This window comes from Babylonia areolata, chromosome 22 (assembly GCF_041734735.1).
Source record: "Babylonia areolata isolate BAREFJ2019XMU chromosome 22, ASM4173473v1, whole genome shotgun sequence".
NCBI lineage: Eukaryota > Metazoa > Mollusca > Gastropoda > Neogastropoda > Buccinidae > Babylonia > Babylonia areolata.
Window position 1 is genome coordinate 11,777,715 of NC_134897.1, and position 22,500 is coordinate 11,800,214.

The following is a 22,500-nucleotide window of genomic DNA, read 5'->3' on the forward strand; positions in this document are numbered from 1 at the left end:
TGTGCGTGCCTGCACTCATCGTGAACACAGCGCAGGCCTCCAAGGGTGGTGCAGGATTGTTCCAAGGGCGGGTGGAGACAGTGCTTCTCTGGGTCCTCCCCAGCACCTACGGGTGTTTCTCTTTCTTCTGTTCCTCGATCTTTGCAGCGCAAAGTTTGCTTTGAGTTAAAAACGTTCCTAAGCATATGGAATTTACTGTGGAGTTAGGAACATTCTTTGCTGCTGAGTTCTCTCGTGCAACCCAGCACTGAGAGGAAACAAATCCTACATGGAATTTCTGTTCTCGAGTTGTCATGAATGCATTCTGATACACCCATTACCTGTCGCTCATTCAAATTAATGAAAGAGTCCAAAAAAGAGCAAAAACTTATAAAATGACAGATTCTGCTTGATAGATCATACATTCCTATCACTATCCATAATCTTTGAGTCGAGCGCACTTTGCGGACACAACAGATCCCAAACAGAAAACGTAAAATCTCCCACATCTTCACCCTCATCTCTCCCCCCCTCCCCCCACCCACCCACCCCCCAAGCCCCCGATATGATAATCAGTCGTGTCCGACAATGACCATCAGAACAGCAGAGGAGGCAACTGCTGTTCCGACTGTTTGGGCTAGAATTTGATTATAGTGGAGAGTGTCTTGCCCAAGTTACCTCCCCACTCTCTCGGCCAAGAGGGTTTTAGGACAGTCGGCGTTGGGATGGTTCCCAAAGGCCAACTAGCCCGCAAGGCTGCAGCACTACGAGTCAGTGCAATTTGCCTCCTAGTCTGAGAGTCATAATCTTTCACAAAAGACTAAATTGTAAATGATTTCCCATTGACTGGATAAACCATTGATAATACAGCTCTCACTTTGCTGTTGGCCCAAATGTAAACTTATGTCAATCTGTGATATAAGCCGAGTGTTGGGCCTCCCCCCCCCCCCCCCCCCCCCCCCCCCGCCCCCGATACACCCAACTCCGCCCTCACCCTGCCAACCCTCCCCACCTTCTTTCCCCCCTCCATACATCCATTTGTTACAAATTGTGCTCGAGAGTTCGGGGGGGTCTTCTTCTTCCTCGTTCGCCTCCCGTTAGATGAGCAGTCTGGTGTCCTCGATGAAGGCTGCCGTCCATCGCAGCTCCTCCAGGGTGCCGTACAGTTTGGCTTCCACTGCTGTCGGTGTTGGCCAGTACTTCCTCCTGGATGCTACATGCATCGTACAGTCTTGAAGGATGTGGTCGGTTGTCATTGGTCCCTCACCACAAGGGCACTCTCCACTCTGTCTAATGCCAAATTTTGTGTGCATGTGGTGGAGCAGGCGGTTGTGTCCAGTCCTCAGGCGGAAGATCTTGACCTGTTCCCGTCGTTCCAGCAAATCGTATCTGTCTTCTGGGTTATATTCGGGGTGCTGGAGGCACCACTTTATTCCTTGCTGTGCCTTGATGATTGTCTTGATTTCATCGTATGACACCAGTTTGTTGGCCTGCTCCTTCTGTGCACCGTCTTTTGCCAGAATGTCCGCTTTTTCGTTGCCTCTGATGCCACAGTGTGCTGGTACCCATTGTATCACCACTTTCTCCGCTCTGGCACTCAGGGCAACATGGATTGAAGTGAGATGGTTCTGTTCTTTGCAGCGGGAGTTCTTGTTCGGAGGGTCAGGGTTGATTTGCCTAAACGGGCAAATGTGATAATTTAGCAACATTTTGTTCCTTGTCTGGACAGTCTGCGCTACTTGCCACTGGGCAAATGGGTCTTCATTATTAATTTATTGGGGTGTTTTTTCTTTCTTTTTTTTATACTCGTTTTATCTATCCATTTTTATTCCTTTACTCGTGTAAAAATGGAACTTCTGTTCAGTTGGTTTCGGCAATATTTTAGTATTAATTTATTGGGTTCTTTTGTTCCAACACTTTTGTTGTATCAGTCGCTACACTAACCCGGTGTATGCCACTCTCTTTAAACCGTGTATGCCACTCTCTTTAATCCGTGTATACCACTCTCTTTAAACCGTGTATGCCGCTCTCTTTAAACGTATAGTATATATTCAGACACGCTTTCCGTCTTCAGTTACACGTACCCTGCTCTTCCTTGCACAGCCATTCTCTCCTGCGCAGACAAAACGAACAATACAACACTTACCTGGTTCAGAATTGATACACAGTCTGCACACCCTTTACGTCAGTGCAGTGCTGGAACTTAGGTCTCCCTTTGTGGAGATGGCTTGGTGTTTACAGCTGTCGAGGAAACCGCCCAGATTTCGTCAGTTCTGGGAAAGGTTTTCAGGGTCCATCTGGTCAGAGACTAGTACTCCACCTGAACGCGGGTCAGGTTTACTATCGTCTTTTTCTTCTGTGTTCGTGGGCTGCAACTCTCACGTTCACTCGAAAATATACGGGTGGCTTTGCCTATTTCCATTGCATGGCCTGTCTCCTGCACAAACCAATAGTATAGAACGTGTTATTGCTTACTTAGTGCCAAGCCTATCTCACACGACAGTGTCAGGGCTGAAAACACAGTCAACATTGGTCTTAAATACTAATACAAGAAAGTTTTGCTTCAGTAAGAATTACGGATGTATGGAATGAACTGCTACCTCATCTGAAACAAGCACCATCTACTAATTCATGCAAGAATCAACTGGACAATTCATAAAATTTTCAACTATTTCAAGAAAGCCAGTTCGACGAAATAAATGAGTTAGAAAATGAAACGACGAAACATGACCAAAATTTCTACCCAAAAATGTTACGAAACAAAGAAGGGAATGTCTAAAGGCTTCAAAGCTTGCCGTGTCCCTATCCCACTACAACTACTGCTGCTTACTAGGCTACTACTGACGTCATGGATTAAAAACGTGAAAAAAGGAAAAGAACATAAGCATAAGTACAGTCACATCCAATGTCATCCATGCACCCAGGATATGCCTCTGGCAATATCCACATTCCTTCCCCTGTGTTCTTTCCATTCAGTTTCGTTCCTTAGACGGAAAAATCGTAAACTGACTTGTTTAAATAACCGTCATTGTAATATATACAAAGTCAGTATAAGGCTGTCCATTGATGACATGAAGGTTATATATGTTTTATGTGAAAACAGCTAAGATTAGTGAAGATAAAATGCTTTGATGTACTTTACAACTGAATGTGGTTTGCAGATCATTTGTTTTAACCGATTTCACCTTGCACCGTGAGATCATGTATCGCGTCACTGGTTGTATGCTGATGCGTATGTAGATGTCAACTAGCTGCATAGTAATATCACTAAAACATTTCTAACTTTTTATTTTTGCATTCTCCTTGAGGGTCTGGGTTCGAATCCCGCTGTAACCCTATCTCCAAAATTTGCCAGGAAAATCATACTGAGCGTCTTGTCATTCAGATGACTCGGCCGGATGAACCAAGGTCCCATGTGCGGTATGCACTTTGCGCACCGAAAAAGAACCCATGGCAACAAACGTGTTGTCTTCTGACTAAAATCTGTGGACAGTATCCGCTCTGATATATACAGAATGTTTTTGGATGCACTCAAGGTCTGACAAAAGCTTGTTGGGTAATGCTGCTGGTCAGGCATCTGATAATAATCAAACATTCGTCAACGGGAAGCAATCCAGTTATTCCCATGACTTTTTGTTTCTAAATAATCTCCCTTCCATGTAATATTTGGGAAGTGACGTCATGAACGTGATGGCTGAGGAAGGAAAAATTCCCCGAGCTAATAGCTTGCAGTCATTCGTGGGTTTAAGCTGATCTCCGTCTTCAGCACTTCGGACTACACAGTTGTAGAATACTGAAGTATTTAAAGCATATACTCGGATAGTTTTTTTTAGCGGTGTCCTGTTCACTAATGAATAGACACTGGGTTTTATTTTGGTACTTTTGCTCATTCGCATGTGATGCAGTGCCAATTGACTCATTTTCTTTACACTGATTGCTGATTGATTTTTGATATTATTTAAGTATTGAAAAATGGCGTATGATCAACACTACAGGCCGGCAAGTCAAAACAGTGGTAAGTATAGCAAAGAACTTTTAACTTCAGAATATAGTTCTACCAAATTATGACCTGTTATTATCAGTGATCACAAGTGGTATTCGCCATGCCCAACTTTCTGTTTACACGGGAGCCACATTGCTTGGTCGTCACCGTCGTGTTGATGAAATGTGTCAGAAGAATTTGTAGCTTTTTTTTTCCCAAAAGCAAGTTCAGTTTGAAAGGACCAAACCTGGATGCTTCTTGGTTAGGTTTTGCTTTATTAGGATCAGTTGTTTTATGGACAGATTTAGAAATTAGATGCTTAAATCATGATATTACTCTCAGTCTCAGTCTTCAGACTTAAGTGCAAGTTTTATTGGATGATACTTTTGTGTAGTTTTAATTTTATGAAAACAAATTGTACATTTACATTCAACTATATCAAGTATAAGTATTTTTTGAAACATATAGTATTTCACGTACAACTAAGCTCTAACTTCTTTCACAAGGTTAATTGTTGACATCAGGACTTTTTTCAATAACCAGAAAGCTAGAAACTATTCTGGGTTCATATTTAGACTGCAGAGTCTACAGGCCCTTTTCCTGTATTCTAAAATACGAGAGTCCATATATCTGTGGAGAAGTTTTATTTTACAGTAATAATCTTTGTATGGTAATTGGTACACTTATGAATATGAGTGTTGTAATTTACTGGGTCTGTGGATGTGCGGATAATAAATCACACTTTATCTCCTTGCAAAGTTTTCTCAAATAAGGCACTCATTATCTGTCCTTGTAGTCATAGTGTCCCTGATTTTGTGATTCTTTCTGTTATGCATAAATGTTATATGGATAACAGTTGCTATTCACTGTGTTCCCAGCCTTTTCATTTAAAGTTTTCTTCATGAACGTGATGAAGACACAATTTTTCTACCCCTATTTTTGCACATATCTTGTTTCTGTATGGATGATTTGAGCCTTGAAGGTTTCACTTCACCTAACTTAAGGGCCACATAGGCGGATAGTAGTTAAACTAGTTTGCACAGGACAGGAATGTCAGACCCCTGCCGGAGTCTGCACTAGTGGGTCAGGGTAAGTATGTTACTTAAACGTAATTTTAGATAGAAAATTTCCTTTCTGTTTTGTGTGTATACTATGTACACTTATCATTCAGTGTCTGTTCATTTGTTTCAGTATTTGGTCTGTGTTCAAGTCATTCCTATTTGGATGGTGTTCCTTTCAAGATCAGCTCCACATTCAGACCTCATGCCCAGGTATGAAATGAAGACCCAGAACATAAAATTTTTTGGTAAATGTAGTTCATTCACTGATTCATTGACTTCATGATTTCTGTAGTTGTGACATTGGAACACTAAACTGACAAAGCATTAAATACAAGTTTGCAGCTTACAGTTGTTTAAGCTATGCAGGAAGAAGAAGTCTTTTGTGACAAATTTATAGCACATGGTTCTTTCTGATCTGCAAGGCATATACTATAGTATATGATTAACCATGGATGTTAGAAAATGATTTCTTAAAATTATAAGACTAAAGGTAACAGGTCTGAATCTAAGTGGAGTGATGGCCTAGAGGTAACGCGTCCGCCTAGGAAGCGAGAGAATCTGAGTGCGCTGGTTCGAATCACGGTTCAGCCGCCGATATTTTCTCCCCCTCCACTAGACCTTGAGTGGTGGTCTGGACGCTAGTCATTCGGATGAGACGATAAACCGAGGTCCCGTGTGCAGCATGCACTTAGCGCACGTAAAAGAACTCACAGCAACAAAAGGGTTGTTCCTGGCAAAATTCTGTAGAAAAATCCACATCGATAGGAAAAACAATTAAAACTGCATGCAGGAAAAAATACAAAAAATGGGTGGTGCTGTAGTGTAGCGACGCGCTCTCCCTGGGGAGAGCAGCCCGAATTTCACACAGAGAAATCTGTTGTGATAAAAAGAAATAAAAATGCAAATACAATGGACTGGATGGTCTAATTGTATGCAGTCCTATGTGATTGATGACTGATGATTGATTTCAGCCTCAACTGCCCCCAGAACTGCTGCATGCGTCCAAGCCATGTCAAGCTTTACATGAAGAAGTGAGTATTGATGCATACTTACAAATACTGTTGACAGTGATGTGTTTTGTAAAGGTGAACCATGAAGGAGTTTTTTTTTCTAATAGCATTTATCATGTGAATAATACCCCAAACTCCCCCCAGACATCTAGCTTTTAAACTAATGTGCTGTTAATTAGGCTCATTTCAGTAACATCAGCCATGATAATGATTATAGCAAATAAGAATGCGAAATGTAATACAGTTTACAGCAGTGATGCATTGCTTATGTAGGGAGTGAACACAAAGTGAAAGTATTCTTGATTCTGGATCTTTAAACATGAATGACATAAGTTGTTTTTTTTCTTGGGTATCTGACATGAGACCATGTACATACCACATGCAACCAAACCACTCTGTTCCAGTATGCCTTTGACACAGAAGAAGCTGTCTTGGCATGGGCAAGAGCACGGGAAGAAGCCAAGGTCAAGGCCATGGCAGCAAAAGAGGCTGCTGCGAAGGCAGCACAGGCTGCAGCTGAATGCAGCACATCCAAGGATTCAGGAGAAAACAGTGGCAGCAATGGTAAACAGTCTGGGTCAGCTGAGAATGCGGTGAAGACATCAGAGCCAGAGGTGAAGGCAGTGAAACCTCCTTGGCAGTTACCTGTTGGGGCAGCGTCTCTCAGCAGTAGCATTTTGACCCCCACGCCCATCCAGAGCTTCCAGAAGAAGGCTCAGTCACCCTTGGTCCCCACAAATCCTGTGGACCTGGCCCTGTTTGAACAGGAGGATGACCCCTTTGACAACATGGAGCTGCAGACCATCAACGACATGGAAGAGTTGCGTACCCTGCTTGGGGGCGCTGTGGATGGAAACAGCCAAGATCCGTCCCCAAACCCTGACAGTCAGACGCTGAAAACAGTGAATGGGGGTGAGGACACACATGTGAATCAGACACCAAGTCAGGATTCTGTCAGTGTGAAATCCACAGTGGCGTCTTCTAATGTTTTCACTAGCATTCCTGGTGTAAAAATGTTTGAAAGTAAGTCATCAGACAGTGTAAGCTGCTCCACTGTGCCTAGCAACATGAACAAGACTGACAGTGTCTTGGGTTCATCTTCAGGCACGACTGTCGACACAGAAGCTGACAATGATTACGTTAAGATCAGATCAGACTACTCCCAGCAGTCGGTCCATTTTCAGAGAGACTGCTCCCCTGTGAACAACAGCCATGATGGGGTGCCAGGCTTGGGGGGTGAACTTCCCCAGCAGTTTGCCGACAGCAAAGCCTTCAAGCCTGTGCTGCCCCCGATTCGCCCGCGTGGGAAGAGTGTAGGAGAAGGCGCATTGGATGGTGCTGCTGCAGGGAGTTTGATGAGTTCCTCCGTCAGCTGTGTGACCCAGTCGTCAGTCCCACATCCCCACCACCGCCACAGTTTTGTGGGAGTGGGAATGTCCCAGAGCGCGTACGCGATGTCGACGTCGGCGTCTGGTGCAGTGGATATGCCGGTTCCCGATTTCCCCCTGACCAGCCGGCACCCTGGGTACACACACATCCCTGGCTCCCAGTCCAGGCCTGTGGACGTGGCGGCCAGTTCGGGGTACAACCTGTACAGTCGTCACTACCACAACGCGGGGTCGGGCTCCCCCAGCCCTGTGAACGGTGTGGGGGCCAACAGGGCCGGGCTGCGCAGTGCCAAGAGCAACCCTGACTTGCCGGCCAGAGGACACAGTCCCCACGGCAGCAGACCTAATTCTTCTTCCCAGGTAATCACTGTCTCTAACTTGCTGTCATGCATGGGTGCAACTCTTCCGTCCTGAGACGGATTTCAGTTGTTTTTGTCACAAACTGAACGTCCATTTTCTGGAGGGTGGGGGGAAAAAAAGGGCAACAAAAAAATGCTCCTACCTGTTCATGTAGACAGTCCAAGAGAGCAACGAACTGAATGGCTGTGCCCAACTTCCTTCCTCCCTCCCCAACCTTCCTCCACCTCACCCTTCCACTCCCACTGGCAGAGCTGCCAAAATCACTGCAGCGCTCCCCCCACACCTCCCCGCCCTCTCACCACCCTCCCTCCCCTCCTGTACCGTGGTTTTGACTGAGATTCTTTCTCTCTCTTTTTCTTCCCAAGTCTCTGTCTCTCTCCCCATCTCTCTCTGTGTCTGTCTCCTCTCACCTGTCACTCCTGTGTGCTGATAAAAAAAAAAAAGAAACTGTCATTCTGTAGAATCATATTTATAACTGAAACCAAGTCAGCACAAACGTAATCTCCTCAGTTTTCCTCCTTTCCTTCTCATCTGCTCACCAGACTGGACCCCTCACTCACTCCTCTTGCTTCACTCCACCAGACACCACCTCCCATATTCTCCAGCCCTCCCCCCTTCCTTTTCATGGAATAAATGGGAAAGGCAGAAAGGATTGGGGGGTGGGGGTAGTGTTGGTGGGGGAGGTGGGGGGGGGGAGCACAGAGAAAGTCATAATTGATTCAGACACAAAACTGAGGTAGGGAAGTGGATTTATGAGCATGTTTTTACGCAAGTAAAAATCAAATCAAGATTTATTACAACATGATTAATTTTTTCTGCTTGGGTAGAAGAATTTTATCTGAAATGTATGTCATTAGCAATGGGGAAAACAAAAGATGTTCTTAAACATTTGTGTGTAACAAGGAGAGATAAGGATGTTGTAAGATTTCAGATTTTCTATTTACAGCCTGCAGTACAACTGTAAGGTAGGTCTCTTCCACAACATCACACATATTCGTGGTTGAAACTTTTCCTGGAGGTGTATTTCCGGATTTTGATATTTGCTTTTTACATTTTTTGTTGTTATTGTCAGTTTATTTTGGTCGGTCGGGTTCCTCTCATTTGGTTTATTTGAGGATCATCTCACTGCAAAGGAAAAAGGAAAAGACACTCAAGAAGTTACCCAACCCTTGATACCTTGTTGAAGAAAATGAACATGAACCTGATCCAAGTGTAAAACCGAATGGCATTTGTCTTTATAATCATCATCAGTAAGCTTGATTATGGTGGGGTTTTTTTGTTTTTTTTCTTGTGGTTTGGGCGAGGGTGGGGGGGGGCTGTTGCCTGGTGGTTTTCAGTTACAACTAGTTCATTTTCAATCTTTAACACTTAATTGACAAAAGCAAGTATGCAGGAGCTTGTTACACGTCTTGATACTTTGTTGAAAAGAAATGCAGGAAAAAAGAAAAAGAGCATGTAATAAGTAGAACTGAAAAGAAAAAGAGGCATGTGGAGAAACTATATTATTTGCCATTGGTTTTCCAGCCTTGGAATCCTTACACCCCCCTGCCCCCCACACCAGTGCCTGATCTCCCGCCAAGCTCACACTCCCCTGAGGGTTTGTCAGCAGACCGCCGCCAGACCCCCTCCCCTTCCCCCCGTGGTCACACCCCCTCCCCCCAGCCTCCGTCCTCCAGTGGTGCTGTGCCAGGGGGTCAGCCAGACCACGACCCCTATGCCAGTCTGTCTAGTGAGGCCAAGACCTTCGTCAACAACCTCACCTCCATGGGATTCCCCAGGTCACGAGTGTCCCGCGCTGTGGAAAAGTTTGGCGTCGATGAGAGAGAGGTTAGAGAGGCTGTGTTTTTGGATGTTTCATCATTGAGCTTGGTTTTTTTGTTTGTTTGTTTGTTTTTAAGTGGTTTTATGATTAGCGATTTATGTGTGTTCTTTTTCCTGTGCACTTTTTTGTAATAAGCAGCTTTTCATGACATGATTCTGAGAGTTCTGGTTTCATTAACTAACACAGGTCCTCTTTTAGTTGATAACTTATAGATAAATAATTGTGTTAATTTATGAATAGATTGGAAATTTTGTGGCAGGCCTTTACAAAGCATGAGAATTGAAAACGAATTATCTGCATTTCAAGTCTGGAACAGTGCAGGAATTGTAGGATTGATTGTTGGGTTTCTTTGTGCCTGTCAGGATTCAGTGCTGTGTGAATCAATATTTGTCATATCTCAAGGCCTCACAAAGCGTGTTGGGTAACGCTGCAGGTCAGGCATCTGCTTAGCAGATGTGGTGTAGCGTATACGGATTTGTCCGAATGCAGTGACACCTCCTTGAGTAACTGAACTGAACTTACCTGGTACAAAACATGGATGTGAAGTATAATTTCTGTCTTTCTTACTACAGGCAAGTCCGATTGCTGTGGGTGCTAATTTGCTTCATATATTATATAACCTTCTTAGCAGTGTAAATTCCCTGCGGCGGGTTGGCGTTGTTGGGAGGGCCAGGAGCAGAGGGCCCAGAGTGTCAGCGAATCGATTGCGATTGCCCCAGAATTTTAGCACGATTGCCCAATCGAGCTACATAATTATGTGACCTGGTTGGAGACATAATTTGACAAAAAACAAGAACGCCAGAGAATCGACAGACAGGCAGAAAATACGAAAAAAAACTTAGCCATATGAAGAGCACAGGAACAGGAGTCATGATGGCTGCCAGAAAAAGAGGGCGCTAGTTAGCGGGACAAAGGGGAGGTTACCTACTTCCGGGAGGTTATCGGCTGTAGTACTTTTGTTTTCTCCGCATAGGCGGATAGTAGTTTGCACAGGACAGGAATGTCAGACCCCTGCCGGAGTCTGCACTAGTTGGGTCACAGTAAGTATGTTATTTAAACGTAATTTTAGATAGAAAATTTCCTTTAACATTCAGTACCTGGAATGTCTGGTTTTATGCGTACCAGAATGATACTGGTAATATAATAATTACAGTGTTTCTTCTGTACTGCTCCATTATATTCATGCATGCATGTTTCCCAATATTTATGCATATGTGTGATGTTGGCATATGAAAGGTGTACAGCAAGGGGTATATCCATGACATTTGTATATAGATGCAGTGTTTACTCTACATTTTTACGTATGTGTGAGATCAGCCCAAGATATAGGTTGTTAAACAGGTACATGTAGAACTTGTCTGGCAGGTGCCAATATGACTGTTTTGAAAAGACGTGAAATAAAGGTTGATTTCAGTTCTTTGATTCACAGGTGTTGGATCATCTGCTGAATGTGGACAAACTGGTGGAAAAGAAGTTCACACCTGGACTGGCAGAGACGTCCTTACACCTGTTCAAGAATGATATATGCAAGGTGAGATCACTGACCTAGCAAGATTTATGATGGTTTCATTAAAATTTTCATGTGGCCATGTTAGAAGAAATTGTAACGCATTTTGTAAAATCAATAGAAGTTATGTTGTGCACTGTACTTATTTTTCAGTTGCCTTGAACAGAATAGTGCGCAGAGTATAGATATCAGTTATCGCCTTCAACAGTATGTGAAAAGAGAACAAAGTAATTGTCAGGAATGTGTGAAGCACCTACATACCCAAGGGTATACTGGCCCTGGTTTACAGCTAGACCAAAATAAGACTCTTTCCCCTTCCACTTACATGACCATCAACTTGCTGATGATTCTTATCATGGCTGGTTCCATGACGGGACTGACTTGGATAACAGGATCTTTAACATGCATATTTTCCGTTCTGATACATACAACAGGACATGACGGGACTGACTTGGATAACAGGATCTTTAACATGCATGTTTTCCGTTCTGATACATACAACAGGACATGACTGGAGTTGAGGCATTAGCAGGTCTGCACATTTGTTGACCTGGGAGGTCAGAAAAATCTGTACTCAGGGCAAAAACAGTTGTAGTTGCTACTTCCAATTTCTTCACTTGGGCGGAGTAGTATTTTGCACAGGACAGGAATCAGACGCCTGCTGGAGGCTGGACCAGTGGATCATGTTAAGTGTGTTATAATAAAAGTTAATTTTTTAAACAAAACGTCCTTTACGTCACTGTGATGCCATTTTGCTTGCAGGCTGAACGGTTCCTGAGTCTGTACCATCAGTTCACAGAGCTGGGCTTCACGGGTGACCGCATCCAGACTGCCTTAGTCAGACACGAGCTGGACAGAGACAAGGCACTGGACTACCTCACCACCTGACACCTGCCGGATCCTTGTGCTTATCAGTGGGGTGTGGGAGTGGAGGGGTTACACTTGAAACAATGTGCCAAGAATTGAAGAACACAAATGTGCTCAATACTCCTCTGGCTGGTGTCTGTTCTCCACCATTATTTTGAAGGACAAGGTAGGATTCAATATGCCTTCAGGAGCATCTTGATCAAAAGGCCAGCAGAGAGGTTTGAATATTCATTTACCCTTCATGACATACAGACAGTGTGTGTTTTATGTGTTCAAGCACCCACGTCCAGACATGCATGCAGAGAGAACATTGATAGAGGTAGTCATTCTTGATGCTGGAGTTGGGCCTGAGGGTTTGCAGATTTGACGGCACAGACACCTTGGGATAGTGGCCCTTGAATGCAGTCCTTGCCTTTTGTGGTGTCATCCTGTCGGCCTCTGCCATCCCCCAGTCAGCTTCCTTCATGGAGTTGTGGGCAGACATTTCAAAAAATTACTGTTTAGGTATTGGCATCTCTTCTTGGCCTTTGATAGATGGTGTTGCTTTCTAGTTTTGCTGATGGCTCATGCTGTCAAAGCCAGAGGTGAAGAACAGGAAGGGTACAGGGAAGGGAAGGCTGAATGGGTGACTGGCACTCCCAGGACATTGGTGGCACCCTCAGGAATGCTGCATGCTGGAGAGGAGTTACTAATTGGTTTGTTTCTGGCTTTTGTTGTTAGTGTAGAATGCAGACCAGATACTGCAGTTGTAGGTGACAGGAAGTGCTTTTGGCTGTGATCTAGGTGAACACAAAAAACCTCTGAAGAATCTTGTAAATCTGGTGCATTATGATATCAACAACTACTCGCCCAGTGCAGTCAAGAGAACATGGAGACCATCATCAAGAGAAGGCGGCAGAAATGAATTGGAAACGTCATGTAAAGAGAGCGAAGTATCAACACCTGGACAGCCCTTCACTTGACACCAGAAGGTAGACGCAAAAGAGGAAGGTCAAAGAACACCTGGTGAGGAACAGTTGAAGGAGAACTTGAGACCCTGAAGCACCCCTGGGGTACTGTTGAAATTCAGAGACTGGTCCAAAACAGACGAGTGGTGGTTCTTGGTTGCTGCGGCAATGCCCTACATGGGCAGTAAGTAACTGAACTGGGAACCCCCTTCACTTCTGATAGTGAGTTCAGGCATGTTGGGGTCAGCTGATCAAGTGATCATGTTATCTTCCAAATGATGAACTGGGTTCTTAGTAGTCATAACCCAAAACACAGGGCCATATCAGAGCTGAAACATTTAGACTCTACCTTGGACATACATCTGGCATTGTCAACAATTCCTTTAGTAGACAGGAAATGAAAGAACTATGACTAGGAGAGTAAAGGATCAAACTAAAATAAAGAAAAGTAACTGTCTCCATTTACAAGGTGCACAACTTAAAAGTTAATGCTGCTTACATTACCAATTAGCTAGCACATAGAGGTACATAGAAACAAACCCAGACACTTCCTTAAAAAGGAAGTTTTGAGGTTCTCATACAGATCATTTGAATATGCACACAGCACAGTTTCTATATACCTTTTATTTACCAGTGTGCTAGCAGAATCGGTAGCGTAAGCAGCATTGATTTGGAGTTGTGTACCTCATAAATGGAGAGAGTTACTTCTCTTTATGGCTGGTCTGCCAGGAAATTAACAAACCTGAACACAGAGCAATAGGACCAAAGCAAAATACAGCCAAGACTTGCCAACAAAACAAATGACAGACACCCAGTTTTAAGTCATTTTAAAAGAAATGAGACAAAAGACTGCAAATCATGTTGATGTATGTACTAACAAAAGCTTATATTGCTTCCTGGCAAAACATGAACTGGTCATGCAGCCAAACATTCTGTTCTGTACATTCACCTCTGGTCTTTCATCCCTTGTTCACTGGAATCATTTACATTGCATTTGCTGCTTAATACAGTGGCATCCAGTTCGCTGTGATGTTTTTGTGTGTGTGCTTGGATTACATTATGGATTGCAACAGCAAGCATTAGGGGGACTGTTGTCAATTACTGTGTGAATTTAATCACTTCGTGTGAACTGCAGTGTGCTTAAAGCAAGTTACTTACATGGAAGGCTCCACTGAAAATCTATGTGCGGTTTTTTTTTATATTTTCAAATCATATGTACATATTTAACTTTAACCATGCAATATTCCAGAATCCTGTGATGAACCTGTGAACAAATGCTGAAGAATCTGTTTAACTGCTAAACAGAATGAACCTGCCTGTATTTTTCACTTGCAAGGATGGATTGGTGAGCACTGGGTCTTGTGGATGATGGCTGGTGTGCGCTGAAAATGTGTGAAGCAGATTTGTCAGCTCAGACAGGCCTAAATTTCAACTAATTGTCATGCTCCATCAGGGCCCTAAAGCACCAATCACCTTAATCTATTTTGTGATAATTATGCAAACTACCGTACTGTTCTGATGTGTGAAAAATGCCGGACATTAACATTATAGCCTTTCATTGTCAGTGAAAATGACATTCAAAATCAAAACTTAATCTTCAGTGAAACATTGTTCGCAATCTTTAGATTTAAAAAAAAATCATTAAAAAATCTGTGGACTGGATTTCTGTTAGGTCACGTTAATGTTTTATTGGATTTCATTTATTTATTTATGGGTTGGTTGTTCGGGAGAGGGAGGGAAAGGTGTTGTGCAAGTGTGAGTATCATCCAACAATCAAGAAATAAATCTTTTCAGCATGATTATGCTATCAGAGTGGATTTGTTTTGAGTGACTGACCTAAAGAGAGCAATCACGCTGATCAACATCACTATTATTACATGTTTACTCCAGCATGCAACCCTGTACACGGGTTTTGTTAAAGGATATTTACCATTGATGGCATGTTTTCAGTTGGTGCATGCGATGCATGTTTTATGGGCAACAATTTCTCACAAGATCACATCATCTTGTGTCCTTAGTTTTGGGGGAGTTTGTTATAAATCATACTATCAGCTTTCAAGAGTCGACGAGGCTCTAAGCACCATCATTTCATTTCAGCTTTCAAGAACATTTCATTTACAAGTGCAAAAGAATTAGGAAAACAATGGTATGTGGAGTGATGGCATAGAGGTAACACGTCCGCCTAGGAAGTGAGAGAATCTGAGCACACTGGTTTGAATCACGGCTCAGCCGCCCATACTTTCTACCCTTCCACTAGACCCTGAGTGGTGGTCTGGACGCTAGTCATTCGGATGAGATGATAAACTGAGGTCCCATGTTCAACATGTATTTAGTGCATGTAAAAGAACCCATGACAACAAAAGGATTGTTCCTGGCAAAATTCTGTAGAAAAATCCACTTTGGTAGGAAAAACAAATAAAACTGCATGCAAGAAAAAAATTTTTTGAAATGTGTGGCGCTCTCCCTGGGGAGAGCAGCCCAAATTTCACACAGAGAAATTTATTGTGACAAAAAAAAGAAAAATACAAATACCTAAAACAGTAATTGTATGGATTAGAAGACTAACAACAGACTCATTTTCAGGTGGTTTGTGAGTGATGAATCGGTGCAAAATGTTATGATTTTGGATGAGTGAGATCCATTTGTGTAAAAATTAGTCAGATTAGTTGGTAGATTGGTATCCCATTACATGGCACAATTTTGCTGCTCCTGGTATAAACTGCATCAGTGAAATATCCACACTAAACAGAAGTTTTTTTTGACTGGAAACATTTTTGGCTTCTTTGTATTTTTTGTGCCCTTCCTAGAAGAGTGCTGTGATTATGATTAGAATGTACAGAAAGAATTGTGTTTTTCTCTATTTTTTAAGCCAGATATGTTGAGAGATACATAATTCCAGAAAAAATGAATTTGTTTAACATTTACAAGGACACACATACACACATGCACACTGACAACTGAAACACAGTGTTTTTACATAAACTCACATTGTGTATAAACACACAAACAGACAATTGTGTAAAGTACAATACTTACAGACACAGATTCCTAATCGATAAAAAAAAAATAAATAAAAATTATGTCGTCCAAATGCAAAGCCTAGTGAATTGATCCTTCTAACAGAAATACAGCCAAGGCTGGCGAAATTTGTTCATGAATGTTTCTCTTCTTAATATGCTCATGTTTATGTTTCATTGTGTCTTATAAACTTTAAGGTTTTATGACAATAAAAAGTATTCTATTCTATTGTATTCTATTCTATTCTATTCACACATGAGCCATGAACAGTCCGTTATCCAGTGATCCATTCCATAATACCCACATTTTAAACCTGTGTGCGAAGAACAGGTCATCCCTGCCGAGAAGACAGAATGTGTCAAATCATTTCATGTAGACCAGAAATTTTGAATCGGAAGAATCAGTTATTTCTTTCGCTTTCCTTTGCTTTTAAAGTGTCATAATGACAAGAATGAACAGATTTTAAAATCATTTTCAAATCCAGTTTGATAGCTGCCGTGGCATGTGTGCGTGTGTGTGTGTGTGTGCGTATATGTGCATATTTGTGTAACTGAACGTGTGTGAGTGCTTGTGTGTGTGTGCATATGCATGCACATGTGTTTGTACTTACCCCACTGTAGGGTATCATATGAATGTTTGTGCATGTGTACATGCATTTGTGTGTGTATGCAATGCATGCATGCTTATGTGTTATGTATACGATGCATGCATGCATGTGTGTGTGCATACATTGGTGTGTGTGTGAGTGCATCTGCCAGTAACCACCACCATCATGTTAACTGTACATACTATTCCAATCTTATCTGGATCTCCAGTCCTGTCTGACCTGCTGGACACCCCCTTATCCCGCCCCCCTCCCCCTCCCCACCCTGTACACCCCCACCCCTCACTGGACGCTCACACCTCCCTCTCGGCAAAATAAAGCTGTCATGTCACAATTGCATATTACAGATCGATTGATATGGATACCAACACAGCGCCTATCCTCGGTCAGAGACCACGCTCTAAGTGCCCTACTAACACAGAGATAGCTAGCTGCCTTTAGGCATTCATCATTCGTTTCCATTGTCATTCAGTCTGGCTTCAGTCACGCACGCACACACACTCAGTCACTTAAAACCCAGTTATAACATCAAATGTGTTCATTGTAATATGAACGGGGAGTGGGATGAATCACCTTTGAAGAAGGGATAAAGAAGCACCAGACAAAGCGACAGAAAATAAAAAGAAAGAAGAAAAGTTGTGCTCCATGGTTTGCATGTAACTGAGGTAGAGAAAAACACCGTGACGTCTGCTGGTCAGACAGTGCAAAAACAGTGTATTGAAGCCGATCATCTAATGAAAAACAAGAGAGGCAAGGCCTTCAAGACTCTCTTGTGATAAATTAAGTCCCCTAGCATTAATTAGAGTAATTTCCCTTTTTTTACCATCTGCACCAAAACGTTTGCAAAATAAATAAAAATTCCATGCTTAGCCCCTTCACTGCTAGTACGTTTTGCTATGGCCTATGCTGAGAAAATTTTCAGAAAAACAAGAAAAACACGCCAATGATTTTAATTTGCTTATATTTCAGAAAGTACTGAAGATAAGTGCATAAAAGTATATATCAAATGAAAGGAAAATGAACCAAGATTTTGTTTTTGATACTTACATGTTCAAATAATGAGTCAATCTGACAGAAAAATTCCATAAAATGCATTAATAAAAAAAATTGGGACTGTCATTCCACCATGTAGGTGCTACAATATCAACCAGGTTATCAACCTGTCTTTCTTGTGTCTGTTGTGATCAACCACACACACTGTCAAGGCTGAGCAACAGTGTCCAGGTGCATAAGACTCCAACACAGTCCACACAAAGAATGAAAAGGGTGTACTCACCCAGGATCTATCACCAGTAAAAACGCTGTGTGTGGTACTTGCAGAAACAGTCTTCAAGACACAGTGTTGGTTTGCTGGGGCAGTCTGGGCAGAACCCCACATCCTTTCTTTGTCCTTTCTTCCAGCAGACTCTGCACCTCCTTTGTGGCCAGGCCTTCTGTGGGGTAGGTGGGATGAAGTGTCGTCCACACAAGACAAACAGCGTGGTCATCTTTAGCAGTGTCTTGGTCACCAAAAATCATGGCACTAATTACATCCTTCTGAAGTCCAGGAGTGTACTGCTGTTGCCTGCTTTTTTGTAGAGGATGTGTGCATTCAGCATGGCAATTTGTAGAAAATGCACACTCAGCTATTTATACCACTTCAGGGTTTTCCTTGTGACATCGTAGGGCTGCAGCTGTTCGTCATGATGGTCCATGGCACCCATGTTTTTGTTGTAATCCAGAATTGCTGGAGGCTTGTTTACTGCCCTTTGGTCTTGCTGCTGCTGGTCTTCAGCTGTAGGTTTGTGGCAAGCTGTCAACTCCAGATGATCCAGGATGAACATCATGATCATCACCATGCTGCATACCTGAAACACACTGCATAAAAGACTACGTTTGTTGGGTTTTGGGTTTGTTTTTTGTTTTTTATATATAAAAAGATCATGAAATGGTACCATTTTATTTCTGATTGTTTTCAGAAGCTGAAATAAAACACACACATACCTACCCCACCCCCCACCCCAAACCCCCAAAACACACACACACTGAAACTGGTTCATGGTATGCCACACCCCCTTCATTCTCTCTTTCTCATACAAAACAAAATGACAACACACACACACACACACACACATCTACAAGTGTTGAATTTACAAAGTAATTTAGGCATACAGTTCTGTGTATCATTCTCTGATTTCAGTTTTATAAACATCATCTCTCCCCCCCCCCCCCCCCACCTCTCTCTCTCACTCACACACACACACACACACACACACACACCACACAACAACAAACCAATACACACTCGGGAACGAACACAGAAAGCTGCAGGCGAGCGACACACGCGGTCATCAACAATGAGCCAGCCAGCAAGCCACGCCCCCTGGGCTGTGATGGTCAGACACAGTACCCACGTGACTGACTCTCTCTCACTCACACACACTGATCAGTGACTGACGAAGCCACTTACCACAGCTAACACATTCAAAACACACACAATGCAGTCATATTCATTGTTACAACAAACAGAAAGCAAATAATAAACTGACAAACCTCGTAAACACCCACCTGCATCTTGAATCAGCTGAGCTTGTCTGTCTTCAGTTTCGTCAGGCAACTGCACCTCCCACCCCCCTCCACTGTCAAAATCAGCGTCTTCGGCATCAACTTAACGCAGTTCTTCAATCTTCAAATTGGAAGGTCAGCCGTCATTACTGACTATTAATGACCTGTGTGCGCAGAGGCGTAAAATACCTAGCTAAAACCTAAGTAGACCTATCTTTTCCTCCGGAGGGGGTGACAATGAGAAAGAGCATGTATACATACTCTCTCCCACCGTCACTCGCAGCGTCCCTCCAGGGAAAAAAAAAAAAAGGGGGGGGGGGGCGGGGGGGGACTAAACTGTGATCTTGTTCAGCTCCCTCTTGAAAGCTGCCAAGGAGGGAGCCTCTGCTGCTGTTGCAGGCAGGGAGTTCCAGACGGGGATGGTTGATGGGAAAAAACTGTATTTATAAGGGTCAGAGGAGGAGCTAAGATGGACAAATTTGTGTCGATGATTTGATCTTGTTCTGCCGGATCCTTTCTTGAGAAATTTGTCTGGAGGGATGTCTACAATGCCGTTGACCATTTTATACATCAGGGTCAGCCTTTGTCTGTTCCGCCGTGATTCGAGGGATTCCCATCCTAGTTCTTGCAGCATGTGTGTTACGCTGCTGGTCCGCCCGTAGTCACTGTGTACATAACGTGCTGCTCTTCTTTGCACCATTTCAATCTTGTTCTTTTGACCTTCTTTGTACGGGCTCCAGACTGATGAACAATACTCCAGGTGAATGAGTTCTGTCTCATTCAGTCCACAATCTTCATCTCTACTGTTTGCATCGCGAAAGAATTCTTTCAATACAAGTGCAAGTGTTGGGGTTTGTCTGCGTTCAGCCATGGCTTTGCAAACACAACTTGAGCTTCGTACAAACTTCCAAAACTTTCGCCATAAATATGACAATCCAATGAATAATTTTAGCTTATGGAACTCAGGAGATAAAGAGCTCTCAGGGGAGCTAATTTAATGGTTAGCAGACTGTATTTTCTGTAATGCGGGACTCGAAACATAGAACGTTGTAACATGACGTACGGCACACGTCAACACAGCATTGGTGAGCGACATTTCATGACGTACGCCGTACGTCAACAGCGCAGTCAAGAGGTTAGCAAAAGAAGTTCCTGTTTGAACAAAAATGATAATAATGACTCATCTTGTTGTTGTGTGCCAAGTTTAGAGAATACAAAAAATATAAATATAACAGTAAATGCAGTTTGCATATAATGAGGCTTCTTTTTTATTTTTTTTGTGCCCATCCCATAGGTGCAGTATTGTTTTAAACAAGATGACTGGAAAGAACTGAATTTTTCCTATTTTTATGCCAAATTTGGTGTCAACTGACAAAGTATTTGCAGAGAAAATGTCAATGTTAAAGTTTACCACGGACACACACACACACACACACACACACAGACAACCGAACACCGGGTTAAAACATAGACTCACTTTGTTTACACAAGTGAGTCAAAAACAACAAAGTATTAACAAAACTGAAACGAGTATTTGTCACCAACAACCATTTGGGTATCTTGTATTTTATTGAAACAAAGGAAACCGTGTATTCACAGGTGAAAGGAAAATTAAACAAACCAATAACTACATATCATATCTCCATCAGGATGTAAGACTTCAAAGAGACAATACCTCCCCACATTTTTTTTCCCCAGTATGTCCAACGCACATGTCACAGTTCAAACGTTTCGCAGCTGGCGCAAGCGTTAACACTGCAAGTGTATTATTTTGCTTTCCTGTCCGTAGATTTTTCTTACCATCAAGGCCACTACTAAAGGTCTAGTGGAGTTTTGGTTCCAGTCCAAAACGCTCACATCAGTTTTCTTGTTTCCTAGGCGGACACGTTGCCACCTGATATTCACGTCTGCAACGATCCTCTGTGTGCTGCTACACAGACAAACGCAAATTTATGCACGTCACACACACACTCGCACGCGTGCATGCATGCACACAAAGTTAAACACTCACACACACACACATGCCCATGTGGCATTCTTGTTCTTAGGGAGGGGAATTTATTTCTGCCCGAAAAAGGGAGCCTTAAAAGGACTTGGAAAATAACAACTGAATTACCAAATAAAACTAACAGTACAGGGATACTTTTTTGCGCCTACCTGGGTAGAGCCGACTGACAGCTGCCACTACCGTGGGCGCTCATCATTCGTTTCCTGTACAATCCGGTTTCAGTCATGCACACATATTATCAGACAGACATGTAACATTTTACGTACATGACCATTTTGTTTATGTACCCCGCCATGTAGGCAGCCATACTCCGTTTTCGGGGGTGTGCATGCTGGGTATGTTCTCGTTTCCACAACCCACCGAACGCTGACATGGATTACAGGATCTTTAACGTGCGTATTTGATCTTCTTCTGCACAAGAAGGGGGTTCTGGCATGTGCCTTACAGATTTCACATATTAAGGTGACCTGGGAGATCGGAAAAACCCCTACCCTTTACCCACAGGCGCCGTTGCTGAGGTTGGAACCCGGGACCCTCATATTGAAAGTCCAACGCTTTATCTGACAGCTCGGATTTTGCGCCTACAATGACAAAAGCCCAAAATTCAGTCACAGAAAAAGTAACCTCTTGGCAGCACTACTAACCTCTAGGACCTTTCACGTTTCGTATTGTTGAAAATCAGGGAGAGACTGAGAGAGGCAGGGGAATACACAGAACTATACACAAATGTAAGCCATGATAAAAAGCATAAAGTTGTCAGACACATCAGCGCAATGTTAGCCAACAAAATGACTATGACGCCAACATTACATCATAATTATGTTGTACACTCAGAGTTGGCAGCCAACATTACATCATAATTATGTTGTACACTCAGAGTTGGCAGCCAACATAACATCATAATTACGTTGTACACTCAGAGTTGGCAGCCAACATTACATCATAATTATTTTGTAGCCTACACTCAGAGTTGGCAGCCAACATTACATCATAAGCCTACACTCAGAGTTGGCAGCCAACATTACATCATAATTATGTTGTACACTCAGAGTTGGCAGCCAACATTACATCATAATTACGTTGTGCACTCAGAGTTGGCAGCCAACATTACATCATAATTATGTTGTACACTCAGAGTTGGCAGCCAACATTACATCATAATTATGTTGTACACTCAGAGTTGGCAGCCAACATTACATCATAATTATGTTGTACACTCAGAGTTGGCAGCCAACATTACATCATAATTATGTTGTACACTCAGAGTTGGCAGCCAACATTACATCATAATTATGTTGTACACTCAGAGTTGGCAGCCAAAATTACATCATAATTACGTTGTACACTCAGAGTTGGCAGCCAACATTACATCATAATTATGTTGTAAACTCAGAGTTGGCAGC

At 42.8% G+C, this 22,500-nt stretch overlaps 2 protein-coding genes across 2 annotated transcripts in view; one reads left to right on the top strand and one right to left on the bottom strand.

The window, feature by feature from the left end:
- Window positions 1-19,348, bottom strand: part of LOC143296914 (NAD-capped RNA hydrolase NUDT12-like) — a 127,263-nt gene extending 107,915 nt beyond the window's left edge. Inside the window, exons 1-3 of the mRNA XM_076608919.1 lie at window positions 19,093-19,348; window positions 17,822-18,392; window positions 2,126-2,416 (exon numbers count right to left, since the gene is read on the bottom strand). The gene's annotated coding sequence lies outside the window, so the exon portion shown is untranslated. The remainder of the gene's footprint in view (window positions 1-2,125; window positions 2,417-17,821; window positions 18,393-19,092) is intronic.
- Window positions 3,666-14,722, top strand: LOC143296913 (uncharacterized). The gene is made up of 7 exons (XM_076608917.1): window positions 3,666-3,994; window positions 5,153-5,232; window positions 5,994-6,053; window positions 6,437-7,780; window positions 9,305-9,607; window positions 11,032-11,133; window positions 11,872-14,722. Exons 1-7 carry the CDS (start codon window positions 3,952-3,954, stop codon window positions 11,995-11,997), a joined length of 2,058 nt encoding a protein of 685 aa, XP_076465032.1. The 5' UTR covers window positions 3,666-3,951; the 3' UTR covers window positions 11,998-14,722.
- Window positions 19,349-22,500: the final 3,152 nt, after the last annotated feature.